The following is a 15,191-nucleotide window of genomic DNA, read 5'->3' on the forward strand; positions in this document are numbered from 1 at the left end:
CAAATTTCGACTGGAAAATACCCAAAACTCAAGGAGAACAGATAATTAAATTTTCAAACGAATTCTCTTTTCTATGGTTGCAAAAAACTACAGAAAACAGATATGAAATTTGCAAATGTATTCTCTTTCTTAGGCTTGCAAAGTATATCTTTTTGCAGACAATTATAGTAGGTCAAAAAGGATGTTCAAAAAGGGGAAAAAATTTTAGTTAAAATCTATATAAAAAGGCCTTGGTAAGAATAAGTAAGAATAAGAGACAAATAATTACAAATCCATGTAGAAATATATATATATTTGATGGCAAAATGCATCTCGTCTCGTAGTGATTGTTAAATCAGTTTAAATAGCTGCAAGGTGGTTTAGAACAACAAGATCACTTCCAAATTAGTTTTTATATCCATAATGACACACACTAAAAATGGTAAGCATAATAAACAAACGATCCTATTATTTCAGTGATGCAATGTCAAGGTTAAGTAGGGCCTTTTCAGTAAAGAAAAAAGATTTCAGCATTTTGCAAGTAAGGCAAAAGTAAGGCATTTTGATGACTGAAGCACGATTGAACCTTTAATGGGAATATTTTATTTAAACTGCCACGCTTAAAAAGACCTCTGTCATAGGTAAAAATTTAGAAATTTGGTTGGTTGGGCTCTATATATTATAGTTGCATAACAGTAACTCTTCTAGTTGAAAGAAGACACGAGTTCATGACACAGCTCAACGTATAAGTTTTGCGTCAGCTATAAAGCAATTTAAAAATATTGGCATAGACTCTAGATTGCAGCTTCTGGGGTCTAAGAAAAATTCACATGTTTGATCGATGGGGTAAGAAGCCTTTTTATCAAGGTTAAAACTGAAAATAGAATAATTATCATTAGAAATGTTGTGGCTTGCTTATTAAGCAAAGAAACACGGAAATGGAGATGCGAGAGGAAACCTATTTCAAATAACGTAGCTATTTATGACACGTGGTCTAGTTAGGTCCTGTCTTTTACTGGCACACTTAAGAGCAACTCAAGATGTATCTATTTACACATGTTAAATTACTGGTTGATGATAATACATAAGTTAAACGTTGGTGCTCATATCTACATATATACAAAAGAACCCCTCTACACAGGAACATCCAGACGATTTGATGACATACGCCTCAAGGAGGTTTTCCGACCAGATGAGCTACTAAGCGATGATACACTGAGAGATCTGCTCCTTTTCACTGTATTGGAAACGCCTTTGAAGCCAGAGCTCTTTAGAAGAGCTTGCTTGACTCCTTCGTCGATTCCTGGCATGTTCATCTCACCAAAGACCTTTAAGAAAGGATAACAGAGAGCTATGATATGATGAACCGGATAAATCAAGCCATGTTTTCTTAACTCTGAACTACCCAAAGATCTTCTTATCATGCTATGCAGTAATAACTTAGCGGATAAACAAACAATATTTAAATCATGCAAATATACAACTTGGCCATTCTCTACTATTTCATTATTATCTAAAGACTATAGTTATTGTGAAAAAATGAACAACATCGCAATTGCAGTTAGATTATCTTGATTAATTTCTTAATAGGCGGAATTTCATTAATTGTGAATAGAGGTCTCAGAAACAAAATGTTTCACCTTGTGGAAGTAGGAAGCACTTTATAAGTAGAGGGGAGGAGGAGGATGGCACCTGTAGACGTAAAGGTGTACCTCAAGCACTTTACCCCTATTTGTAAAATAAAGGGAGCCGGGTACGAGTCTCCTGTGCCCTACCGGTTTCTACGTCTATGCTTCAGGTCACTACTTGAGTCAGCTAATTCACAATCTTACCTCAATAACTGCACCATCTGGCAATCGCAAGAACTGCCTGTATATTTCAATAAGCCCATCAGTATGGATGGAATGAATTGAGACGTGGGATGTTATTTCTTTGGCTCCAGTCTTCTGGCCGTGCGCGTTCGGGTCATCCCAGAATTCATCGACCAGCTATAGGACGGTTAATGTTAATCTTCATTATACGAACAAACAGATAGAAGCGTAAATGCTTTCTAGGCTACTGTAAAAATGCGTATAAGCCTCAAGAAGAGGGGTTGAAAATGAGGGGGGGGGGGCTTATCTGCAGCTTGATCTTCTTTCGAAAAGGCCTATCTGACATGCAGAATATCTTTAAAGAGAACAAAATTGGCTACCCAAAAAACTAGATAAAAATGAAGAGGGTAAAAAGTCAAATTACATACTCAAACTTTACATGCTTCCTAATGCCAAAAACCATCGCAAAGAAATTGCTATAAACTGACTATTTTTTTAATATATGTAGGGGCCAATTTGAGAAGAGAGCTTCTACGGTATATTAACGTGAATGCAAATATCAGTTTTACCTTTAGTAATACGCTAAGATAAATGAAGCGAGAAGACACCAAAAATTACATCACCTCTTCTTGCTCCCAAACATAATCATAAACTGCGATTTTCTTTCTCTCTCCTTCCTCTCCCCGCCATTGCTCTGCTTTAAGACAAATAAAGTTCAGCTCTTCATTTGAGACCTCCAAATCATAAGGCAGGAAGAACTCATCCTCACTTCCATGCAGCCTCCAATACACGTCCATCAACCGGCCGTTGTTGTGCAGTCGTATAAAGAACATATACCACAAGGCAGCGATGCAGAAAGCAATACAGATGTAAAGGAACGTTGTCATTGAAATGCTCACATACAATGTGACGTCATCATTTCTGTAGTTACGGTAGAAATGCCAGTACAATTTAAATGCATCGCCGATTGGTTCAACTCCTCCTGTATTTTGATATCTAGAAGCAAAAAGCATGTCATTAAATAGAAAACCAAATGTTAGCAGAAGTTTAGCAAGACATTTTAAATCATGAACAGAAGGGATATCATGTTAGAAGCCATGTAAATCGGAAAATACAAACTTTCCATTTTGAACACAAAAAACATTTCATTGGTGTCTATATACAAATACATATATAGAAATTCAAATTCATTGACAGAAGAGTTTTTAGTTTGAACTAAGTTTAAAAGAGAAAAAAATTGACTTTCAAAGCAGTAATTGTTTTTAAGAAGGGTAAATGAAGTGACTGAATTAACCTTCCAAGAATGCAGTCAACGATCAAAATTGACAGCGGATCCAAGAGCGCTTGTAGTCCAAAGGCGAGTATAAAGTGAGTAATGATATCAGGGAACCATTTGAAGATTCGCTGGAACATCATTGTCACTGGAATAAATAGCAGGAACAAAAGTAAGTTGGCAAAAGGTCCAACAATGACCACGCCGACTTCATGTCTCGCTTGCAGCAGTGTGTCCTGGTAGTTCAAGTTCACAGTGTGTGGATAGAAGTTGTACCTAGAAAAGGAAGAATTATTAAGAAGTTTTCAGGATTAGCGCAAATGCTTTTGCTGCTTGAAAGAAGAAGCGTTTGGTAGCAAATATCATATTCTACTCCGAATAACAACTATTGTCATTAGCATTGTGACATCACTGGGACATCAAAGTAATTATTAATTGATTGATTGCTTCAGTAGGCCACGTATCAAAGAAATTAGAAAGAAAGTGGAAAACATGGAGGAAATGAATAGTCTCGAATAGTAAATGTACTTGTATCGCTAAATTCATTGCTGGGCGTTGATTTTGCAATTATTTTAACTTCAAGACTTATTTCATGCCAAAAGCAAATGAGAGCGAAAGGAGCAGCAAAAAATGTGTAATGCTATTTGCCAACGCTTTCCTAGTACCGGCATTATAAGTAAGATATAATTGAAAGTGGCAACGTAACTTGCCTACATCTAAGCAAAAAGAATAATGAAAATGCACTCTATGTAAAACTTACATAATACCTACTTGTTAATTGGAATAGACAGTGCCTTGAGTAGCACCCATTGACCGAAGTAATGCAGGTACATTCTCATGAACCACGTGATCAGCAACATGAACAACGTCACCCAGAACTGACCTTTTCTCCATTGAGACAATCCGAGTTCTGCAAGCATCATTCTGCCAATGTACTGAATTTTTTCACGGCCTTTGCGAGGCATGTGTCCTTTGTTTGACCAAATAGATCTTTAGATAAGAAAAAAACCTTTACAATGATGGCTCCATTACTGAGCAAAAGTATATACTTTTATTTGGTTGTATTCGGAAAAGGATTCAACATTCACAAGTTTACAAGATTACTTACTTGACATTATACGTGTGCTGCTTGAGATCGTCTTGATGGGTGAGTCTCTTTTTCTTCCGTCTTATTGATGGCTGAGCTGTCAGCGGTATTGTCCTCAGAAGTTTCCGGTTGTAGACATCGACTGGATTGTTTTGATGCACCTGATACAAAATCGTAACAAAATCTTTTTGTGATTTCTAGCTACAATAAAGTTAATTACTGCGGCAACCGTTACAAAAATTCGATTTAGATAAAAATTTGAAATCTACTGACGTTAAGAAGCAGAGATAACAGAAAAAGTGAATTGCACCTACGGTTAATACGGTGGATGAGAACGAATTCAAACCAAGAGCACCAAGAACTATTGGAGGAATACGCTACTAACCTTGTAGTACATTCCAGGCTGCCCATTGACCTTCCTGAACCCAAAGTCCTTCTTGACAATACAGACATCATCATCATTGTAATCTGTTCCACTGCCCGAATCCGTATCATCACTATACGCAAAACTGCGTTCTCCCACGGATCTTCGCGAGCCAAACGCGGACAACTTGCGAGAAGCTGTATCATCTAATGGCTGAAAAGTTATGGAAGTGCGAGACGTTCTTCTCTGTCGGAGCTCTGTTGATATTTCGTTCGCCTTCTGGAGCACTGACACAGCTGACCCAGGCCTTGATGGCTGACAATTAACAGAAAAAATACATAGTGGATAGAATACCCAAACAAACTATTTAGGAAATAACGAGCTATTTGCAAAAGAGTATAGGCTTGTTTTGTCTATTAAGAGGCGAACTGGCAAACACTAGTGACTATTTATAGTGACTTTCTGGTCACCTATCGTACTTAATTAAGAAAACTTTATTTCCGATAGATACTATAAATCGAGATTTTTATAAATTCTGGGGAATTTAAAAGCAATGTAATTTTGTTCCTTGATAATATCCTACGATCAGTTGACTGATTAAAATCCCAACTAAATATTAAACTACAAACTAAAAATTTTTTAGGAGTTGCTAAAAAGTCTCTAGAGTCTGTCCCTAGAATCTCAAAAAGCATAGAAGCACGGCACAAATTAATACGAGCCATTATCATCGAGGAATTCTTACTTTTAAGCAAAGATAAAAAAGGAATACCTACCTTCTTATTGGGAGGTTCTACAGTGACTTTGATATTGCTCATTCCAGGTTTGGCATCGGCATTCTTCTCTTGAAAACTAAGAACACTGTTGGCCCTTGAGTTCGGCAATGACACCCTGCTTGCTGCAATTGAAGCCATATCGCTTACGGAGCCATATACTGGCTGCTCACCATCCACGAACTCTTCACCAGTTTTGGTTCTTATGGGATAGCTTACCAAACCAGAGGTAAACTGAAGCTCGACTTCGTACTCCTTCTGGCCCATTAGATACCTGAGTAGTATGACAAATGGTGGTGTGACATTGAATCAAGAATAGAAAAGGTACGTTCTACAAAACATCTGGAGATTAAATAAACATGTAATTTTAAGCACTTTTATTTGCCAAATAATCATACAAAAAATTGGTATGGATTTTTTGAAATTCTATTTGCCACATATTTCTTTGCTAATTGAAGATTGGGATGATGACATACTTGAGGAAAGCACTTTATATCTACGCATTATAGGTTATTCTTTTGCTACCATTTTTGTATACTAAATCACTTCTATTACATCTTCAAACTGCAATTTTTAAGATGTAATAAAAAAAACAACGAAAACAAAATTAAACAGCAAGAATTTCAAGAGAAGGATTATCAAAATGAACCTTGGCAACTTGTTGATCTCAAAGTACAAATTGCAAAGCCAATGTTCTAAATCGAACGCTATCAGCTCTTCAACCGTTTGGAATTTATCGATTGATGGATCGATTGTACCGCGCAGCAAAGGAGTTTTGTACCTGAAAATAACAAACACTGTTACTATACTCAAGCATTTTGCTACAGGATTATCAAGCTATAAAATAAGTAGCTCAAACCTGTAAATAAGCAAGGGATTTTAGGGCTTTTTGATCCTATCAGAATTGGTATTCAAGGAATGAAAAATTTATATAAAACAAAATCAAGCAATGATGAATGTCCATTGAATTAAAAAATGCAAAACTGCCAATATAACATTGTGGGTTTTACCGGATTTCTTAAAAACAGGAAAGATAATTTATTCGAGCTGAAATTGTTGGATAGAAAAATTTAAGAGGAGAAATGAAAAAATATTTACTGGCAAACCCTTGTAACTTACTTTCCTTCAATAACATTGAAAGAGCCATCGCAAATCGGAAAGCTGCCCCAGGCAACAACTTTATCCGTTGGGGTGAATGATCCACTTAGAATAAACAGCTCGAACATTAAAATCATTCCTGGTCTTATATCTGGCTTCGACGGGCAAACAGTGAAGACGCTCTGGTCAATCTAATGAAAAAGTAAAACAGGCTATTAAAGCATACTAAACCAGCCCCGTGAATCAAACCATACTATATTCAATTCAACCTGATTATCAAAGTGACTAACAAAAGACAACAAAATTATCCACATGTATCGCGTGACATTAAACTGCCTCCAGTACTACGACACATCTAGTATCAATTTTTTTCCCGGAATAAACTGAACAACAGTTAAAAAATATATAGAACTAATAAGAAATGAAGATCATCTATAATGACACCATGGTGCTTAATTCACCTTCAGTTCTATATTGTAGTATTCCCCATCATGGAACAGAGGCAAAGTTGCAGCACCCCACTGCTGGCCTCGCAGATTTGACCATTTCATCACGTGACCACCAAGTCGACTGAATAGCGACACCATTAAAACATATTCACCACCTAAACACAAAATAGTTATGCTAGAAATACCATTATAAGAAAAGTTTGCAAATGTTTTGTTAAGCACTAGAGGGACACAAGACAAAGCCACCAGCATTGCAAGTGCTATCATAGCGTTTGGAGCAAATATAATTTAAAAATCACATTAATTTATGCTTTGCTAAAACCGGCAAGCGCCTTTAATTATTACCATGCCTCTTATTGAAAGCAAAATACATCTATTCATTAAAGCCTATTGCTGTACATTATTCTTCAAGATGAATATTCAAACAATAAGATCTGATGCGGGTTTAATATGCATGTGATGCCTCTTATACAGGTTTAATATCCCATAAGATGATGATAAATAAAAAGTAAGTGTTTGCTTTGCTTAGTTGCTAATATACTGCGGTAGAAAAAGTATTGGGCCATGAAACCTGTGGTCTCAGAAATATTTTGGCTCCCAGAATGCTCAAAAAGCTCAATTCATGCAATAGCAGTTGTCTATTCTACTAATTTTTGGGAAAAACATTTTTTTAACCAGCAAGAAAAACATTTTATCCACCCCTGTTGATATATCGGCGAAAACTTACAGGGCAGTTTATCTCTGACACTCCGGAGGCATTTCAGCTTGATTTGAATAGGTTGCTGAGTTTTGTCCCAGTCCACTTTCCATCGTTTGCCTTTACCACCGCCAAATTCGCGATCAGCGAAAACTAGATCGCCATACATTGCCTGCATGAGAAAATAAGTTACTGCAAAACCGAACATCTAATCCAAAGCTGTTAAAAAGATAATTTTATAAGTGCAAAAATACGAGCAAAAATTTTAATTTGTTGAAGAGACAGATATGTAAAAACACATGGCATAGACTATACGACTGACGAGTTGATAATACGAAAAGAGCTTGTCGTATATGACATCCAACAGTGAAAAATTCCATGCCTAAATTTGGATAATATTCCAGGAAATAACATTCAAAAGACGAGAGTTACCATGACTTCAGCTTTCCGCTTCCTTAGTGCCTTTTGCAGCTGGTTCTCTGATCGTCTGAATGCCTTGGTTATCTGGCCTTGGATGTGTCGATCTCTTCTCATCAAAGCGGCCTAAACATTAAAAGCAAAAATGTGATAATGGTTGAGTGGAGAACTTTGGGCTTGAATTTGAAAACGTGACCGGATAACGTAGCTTCTAACGCAACGACCTAAAGCGTCACTGGTCTTTGGTTCAAGTTTTGCTCTATTTGTACAAGTCCCTCTGCATTTCTTCAGACAACTTCCACAAATCCTGTTATACTATATTCTCGACTAAATCCTCTCAACTTTAACCAGCTTTGGAGGCAGAAATGTCCCCCTCCAAATGTTGGAAGTCGCCTTTCAAAGTAGGTCAGGTAGATGGCTCGCTTGCACGCTTGGTGAAAAGGGGGCAGGGTGGGTGAGTGGCATAGCATTGGGGTTGGATTTGAAAACGTGACTCTGAATAGCTCAGCTGGCAGAATAAACAGCTTGTCGAATAAACAGAATAATCAAATAGAATAAAATATATTGAATACCAGCTATTGAAAACATTACCTCCTTGTCTTTTACTCTCCCATACTTCTCCCTGAAAACTTTCATGACGTGCTTCTTTGCCCTATCCATTGCAGCACTTAATTCCTGCTTCTTTTCTTTCTGTTTCTTGGTTTCTGCTTTCTGGAAATCTACATGCTCCTCTCTTATGTTGCGTTCTTCATCCTGAAAATTAGTGTTTTTTATAGATCACATATTCAATTTCAAAAACTGCACTAAGCACAACAGGCATATCGAAATATCCTTGGCTAAATCATGTTCAATGGTTATCTCTTATGGCTTGCTTCTAGTTGAATATAGATATTTTTGCCATAGATGTAGGTATATTTCATCTTTAAGCCGTTCCATTAAAGAAATTCATTTACAATAAACAAATTATATAATTTGCCCTCTTCACAACCAAATGCTCAGGTCTTTGAATGCAGTGGCAAGGACTTGGGTTTGGATGCTGAACTAATGAGTGAGCCAAGTTTTACCTAAAAGGAGTCAAGTTACAGGAACTCCCGAAGTTTTTCCAATCAAGATTTTATTTCAATATATGTACCCTAGCATGTTTTTCAAACATGACAGGAGCATATTTAAATGCAGAAAATTTTGTAACAAAATGCTTTCTAAAAAAATACAACTAAAGCTGTACCTGAACTTCATTAAGGCCAATGTTACCAATCATTAGGACCTCTTCCTCAACTTGTCTTTCAAACACATCCAAATAGTCCTCAATTTCTTCCTCTGCCAAACTCAGCTTAGTACGGTCAATATCTTTGTGCATATGTTGCTGATTTTCATTTTCAAACAAAGGTGGTGGAATATGCTTTGATTCCAACTCTGTGTCTCCATTGTCAAGAGATCCAAGATACTCATAGAGTTCTGGGTAATTCTTCTCTTCTGGAGGTTCTGTTTGTAAGAAAATTATGAATGCATTGATGAAAATCTTAGAGAATGCATTGATGATAAGACAAATACATTTGAGATACCAGCTCCACTATTCTTCACCAAATAAAAGATTATTGACAAAGACAATGACAGATTACACTCAATAAATTGTTGCATCAGTGCAATAGCTGAATGGCGGAGTTTGTCTTTAAGGGCTTAGGAATTTGGTATTGAATCATGGAAATACCTACGTTCTCCAAATTATCAAATGTGAAAATAACCGTAATGATTAATATGAATGCAGTAAAGGTGCAATACTCATATTCAGTTAGTTTATAATTTTTCAGCAAACAAGTGGATCACAATGTCAAATTTTCAATACAAACTTTTAAATATTGCATGATTCAATTGAGGAAATTCATTTCCAAGTGATTCTATCTTAAGAAAGTTGAACTGATTAAAGTTTTTAATCCTTACCAGCTATTTCATCATCATCAGAAAGCTCATCTTCAGCGTCTGAAGGTCTTTCATTCTTCTTTATGTCTCTGTACATAGCCCATGGAAGTTCTTCTTCACTATCTTCTTCATTCTCGGTCTGATTTATATTTGCATTTGCAGCTGGAATCTCATGCTCTATTACTTCATTCTTATTCAAATCAGTAGATACTTTTACCTCATGGTCATTTTCATCTTCTGGCTTTGAAACTTCAAAAGAATCTACTTCAGTACCATCTGGTTTTCCATCTGGATCAAGATTTCTCCTTTCACGTTTATCATCTTGCACTTCACTTGCACCACCTCCACTAGTGTCTTGTGTGTCTGCTTGGCTAAACTCTTTAGGACCTTGGCTATGGTCTGCACCTGTCATATCACCTGGCAAGAGATTTCTTCTTTCTTCATCAGTGGGAATGTTCTCAACTAATGGCCTTTCTGATCCCATTGACTGATATGTATCTTCTAGGTTAGTGGGTGCATCAGTTGAGCTTTCATCTAAAACAGCCCCTTCAATTTTCATTTCCATTTTGGTTTCTACAGTGTAAGTTATTTTCTCCTCAATTTTTTCTTGATTTGTTATCAAAATAGCTGTTTGTACTCCTTGATCATCCTCCTAAAATGTAAAAATATATGAATTCATGGAATTGTAAAGAAAAGTAAATGATATTGTAATCAATTCTAATGATAAAGCTGAACTGGACCTACTTCCAAGGGGCTTTTACAGCTGGAGGCAAGTAGCTTGCTTTGAAAAATGCAGAATCAATGCTAAAGTTCCTAGAACAGAATGCTCTTATACAAGCTGAGAATAATAGCATCTACAATCATATGGTAAATGGTGTGGAATATGGTACATACAACCCTTTAGTCTTTGAGACTTATGGGAATATGGACAGGGAACTTTATTTAACACAAAGATAAACAAAGACATCAGTGGTTAGCTTGACCTTCCAGACTAGGATCATCAATAGTTAAGTTTACTGACAAAGACATATGAAGAAAAAATTGGGGGTCAATTCATCTACTGAAAAGTAATTTCAACAACCAAACATAGGATTCTATGAACCATCTGAAGATCCAAATCATGATGATTTTGAAGTGTCACATCTCCCTGCACCCCCTGCTAATTACAATTTGGAGGTGTCACACCTCCTTGCACCCCTTGCTAACTATGATTTGGAGGTGTCACATCTCCCTGCACCCATTGCTAACTATGATTTGGAGGTGCCACATCTCCATTTATCTGCCATTCTGGACTCACATTCCCACTAGACCAAAATTTTCGCAATATTTCATCTAAAAAATTATCTGAATATTAATTCTTCCTTGATATTTTCTTTAAAAACCATTGAATCATGCATTTAAAGTTACCGTCTTTTTCAAAATATGCCAAGCACACAGCAACATTTTCTTTAAAAAATTCCAAAAAATATTTTCCGAGGAACATTTCAGCAAGCTAGCTTGATTCTTGATATGTATATATCGTATCCCAAAGAGACCTCAAATGCATTACCTACGGTTCTTCAAAAAATGGTCACATTAATGTTTCATTTCCAGCAAATTTAAGAATAGAGACTTAATTGATTCTCACCGTGCTGCCATTTGAATTCGAAGGCAGTTCATCTGTTTCTAGCTCGGTTGTTACCACATCAGGTGCGGAAGGTTTCTCCTTTTCTAGCTCACCGACCTCATCTTTACCAAATGAGGTCTCCCTTTCTAACTCTTCGTCGCCTTTCCTTTGCTTTCCTGAGGCAATACTCGAGTTAGAAGCTTCTCTCGAACCAAGCAAGGACGACCCATCGACTTCGTTGCTGGAAACCGAAACATTTTCTTTGAGCTCAAAGTTTTGTGAAGGTCCAGCTTCAATGCTCTCTGTCGAATCCTTATTCTGATCTTCAAGCGATTTCCGAACAACTTTGGCCTTTCCTTTACCCTTCTTTTCCTTTTTACCCGGCATTATCACACTCTTGAGGCTACGTTAACTTCCTGTCTAATACGGAGGAACAACGAGTTGATAGGGCCTAAGCAGCTCCTGTTGAGCTCCCCTATCTCTAAGTCATAAGAACCAACAAATAATTCCTGAATACAATATTAATATTTTTGTTCTAGAAAATACTTGTGATTTTATCAAACCTTCGCTCGAGTTGTGCCGTAATCAACGTTCAAACTTAATTCAAGGATGAAAGTCGTGCTGCCATTTTGTTCGCACCATTTAGCGAGTCTACAAATCATCGCGAAATTATCGAGCTATTGGCCAGAGTAGAAAAAACGCGAAAACTGTAGGGGAAAATAATGAAACGCGAAAATATCCTCACCACATAAAAAAGTTGCCATGGTAATACTACCCACTCAAAACCAAGACCCACAACAAACTGATGTCATGGGACGAATTAAAAAAAATGATTTTTCAAGGACAAGTAAACAAATCTTCCATAAACATCTATGTATTTCATCTCTGACATTAACTACAGAAATTACTGGCTATAAAAAGAAATCGAGACATGATCTAAAGTAGCATGTAAATAATTTTGCTGCTTCATAAACAGGTGTTTGGGTTTCATTAACAGAAGGCTCTCTGTTTACGTTCTAAGAAAATTGTCATAATAATTGTGTCAAAGCAATGATATACAGCATGACTGAAAGTATCTCAATAGATGAATTTTCCGACTGAATATTCGCTGCTCCGCTAAAGTAGCTTCAAATCTGCTAGAGTACTCTGCAAACAGGGCCGGCGAAACAGGGGGGCCGGGCGCCATGCCCCCCCCCCCCTCCACTTTTCTGCAGAGCTAAAGTAAAATTTTAAGCAAAAGTGGAAATACAGGATGTAGTATATGATTTATGTAAGTAACTTTGTCTAGTATTCTCTTAAATGTGTCCTTAGCTTTACCTTGGTTGCTATGTCTTTTCCATAGATGACATACATCAATTTCAATATGGAAATTATGTAGATTGGAGAAATCGTTCATTGTCTAAGTTTTACAACGAGTAACAGCTTGGCTTAGCAAATAGATCGAAAAACCTAGTCCAGAATAACTTGATGCCAGCACAAATTGACGGAGTTTCATTTTTTCCATTGCCTAAACTTGGCACACAAGGTCTATTTGTTAACGAAAACTTTCTCAGAAACATTACAAAAAAAGGGAAATCGGCTGTTGAAGAAAAAGAAACAGCTGGAAAGAACTTTTTTGAGGATATGAGAAAAAAGTATGGGCAGATTTGTTCTTAAAAAGTATCATCAAGAAAACTTAAGTGTTTGATCGTTTGGATAATGTATTCCTACTAAGAAAGAGCAAATATCGACGCAATCATAAATTCTGTCTAAAATCATTTTGACAAGCCCAGTTTGAAGATTTTTCAAATTTTTGTGAAAGCACCTAATTTCCGAAAAAGTTAAGATCAGATGTTACAAAGTTATATCTCAACTCTACAAAATTGCTTAACTTTTTATTTTTAGTTGTCAATTCTCCTGTTGATATTTCAAAGTTAATGTTTTTTATTAATCCATGTTTTATTTATTTCTCTCCCCCATCTTATTTCGTTAAAATCTAAAATTTAGAAAATTTGCCGCTTTTGGTTCAATTTTCAATTTGAGTATGACTGTATAGTTAGAAAGTGCTTTCATGAATGCATCTAAATGAATGCAGACCTGTCAAGTTTCAAAATGAGTGAGATTTTTTAAAAGGAAGGGAAAATGTTTGGTCCTGACTGCCACACAACAAAAAATAGGGTCCAAGGGCGTATCCCCAGGAACTTTTCTTTTACCGCGCCTTCTAGTTTTTCGGGAATGCCTTTTTGAGCAGGGACCGCACAGAAGCGGGTGGGGAGTTGAGGGGTTTTGTTTTTTCGTCATTCTTCTTAGTTTTTATTGAGAAAGAATTCATAACAGTACATAATCACGAAATAATTTAATCTGGTGCACTGCGCGCTTCGCAAATGATCGCAAAAGTGCACAGCACTGTTGACCAGGAAAGCAGCAAAGGAAGTAATGAAGTCGTACAAGCAAGCGGAGGAGCATCGTAGTGTAACTGCAACCCCAATTATCATTCTCGAGAAAAAGTTACTCCGCTCCGACCGCTCCAATTGCAATCTGCTGAGTTGAAACTCTAATTATGCTCCTCTTTTATATTTCTGATCAATTCAATTCATAATGGGTCATAGTCGCAAAAAAGCTAACCTGCTACTTGTGTGGGCTGCTATTTGTGTAAGCTGTTCATGTAAGATGCTTCAGACTATAAGACTCCAATGGTAATTGTTCTTTAGGCACACGGTACTGATTGGGTAACTATACCGGTCATGTGGAAGCATTTTTCTGATTGGATTATTTCGATCGACAATTGGGTATGAATCTTCTTTCTTGACCTTTCAATTCTTATTTTGATGTTGTATACTCAGGCAAAAAAAGTCAAGCGAAAAGCTTAACCCTATCTGAACAAAGATTTTTGGAGCATCCCAAGGCCACGGGTGGGCTACCTTAGCCTTCTTACTCATACCTCCTGATTGGTAACCTGTAGAAGCTTAAGATTTGGAAACGATGAACTTCTTCGAAGATAAAGACGTTGGAAACATAGGCGTAAACTCAGGGGGGGGCTCTGGGGGCTTCAGCCCCTCCTGACGAAAACCGAGGGGGCTGAGCCCCCCTGGAAAATAAGGAAGTGCTTTACCAATTTTTAGGTTAGTTTGTTACATTATTGGTTTCACGCATAAGATTTGTTGCATTAGATAATTGCGTTTTCAGCAAAATATAGTATGAATTTATCGTGAACATGGTCAGATCTACCCTGGGTACCAGGCTCAAGTGAGTCTGGTACCCAGGGTAGGTCAGATCCCACTCGAGGCCAATCCTTCAGAGAGGCTGGAAGCATCAGAGGAAGCAACGTGCGATCTTTGCTGACGTGATAATAGCTATGGACAAATTGACATCAGCAGCTGCATTAGGAATTGTCATTAATTTTTTGAGCCCCCCCCCCCCCCCCCTCTGAAAAAAATCAATTCAAATAGCACCGAAACGGAAGAAAAGGTTTTGAAAACAGCTTATTTTAAACTATTTCGTTATCATTTTTGCGCGTGCGCAGTAAAAATATCCATTTTCAAGATGAAAATAATCTAATACGGTCAAATTCTTGGTCAAAGTCTCATTCCTTCTAAAATTCCACCCATAAAGACAGGATGAATCAAAAGTAGTAGGTTACTTCAAACTTTTTATAAAATGGTATCAATTCTTAACAGTGGCGGAGCTCATGAAAATTTCTTTAGCTGCATTTATGAAAAGCCAGCGACTGCGAGAAGCAGATGC

General features: G+C 37.0%; 1 protein-coding gene across 1 annotated transcript; it reads right to left on the reverse strand.

The window, feature by feature from the left end:
- Positions 1–277: 277 nt before the first annotated feature.
- On the reverse strand, positions 278–12,165 carry LOC135689484 (uncharacterized). Its single transcript, XM_065206722.2, has 17 exons — positions 11,490–12,165; positions 9,884–10,514; positions 9,171–9,427; positions 8,537–8,698; positions 7,961–8,071; positions 7,559–7,700; positions 6,844–6,986; positions 6,404–6,573; positions 5,934–6,065; positions 5,288–5,558; positions 4,536–4,829; positions 4,172–4,311; positions 3,835–4,053; positions 3,085–3,339; positions 2,414–2,786; positions 1,812–1,967; positions 278–1,307 (listed from the first exon to the last, which is right to left on the reverse strand). Exons 1-17 carry the CDS (start codon positions 11,853–11,855, stop codon positions 1,113–1,115), a joined length of 4,017 nt encoding a protein of 1,338 aa, XP_065062794.1. The 5' UTR covers positions 11,856–12,165; the 3' UTR covers positions 278–1,112.
- Between the last annotated feature and the right edge of the window lie 3,026 nt (positions 12,166–15,191).

Source organism: Rhopilema esculentum, chromosome 5 (assembly GCF_057945365.1).
Source record: "Rhopilema esculentum isolate cy_ngs chromosome 5, ASM5794536v1, whole genome shotgun sequence".
NCBI lineage: Eukaryota > Metazoa > Cnidaria > Scyphozoa > Rhizostomeae > Rhizostomatidae > Rhopilema > Rhopilema esculentum.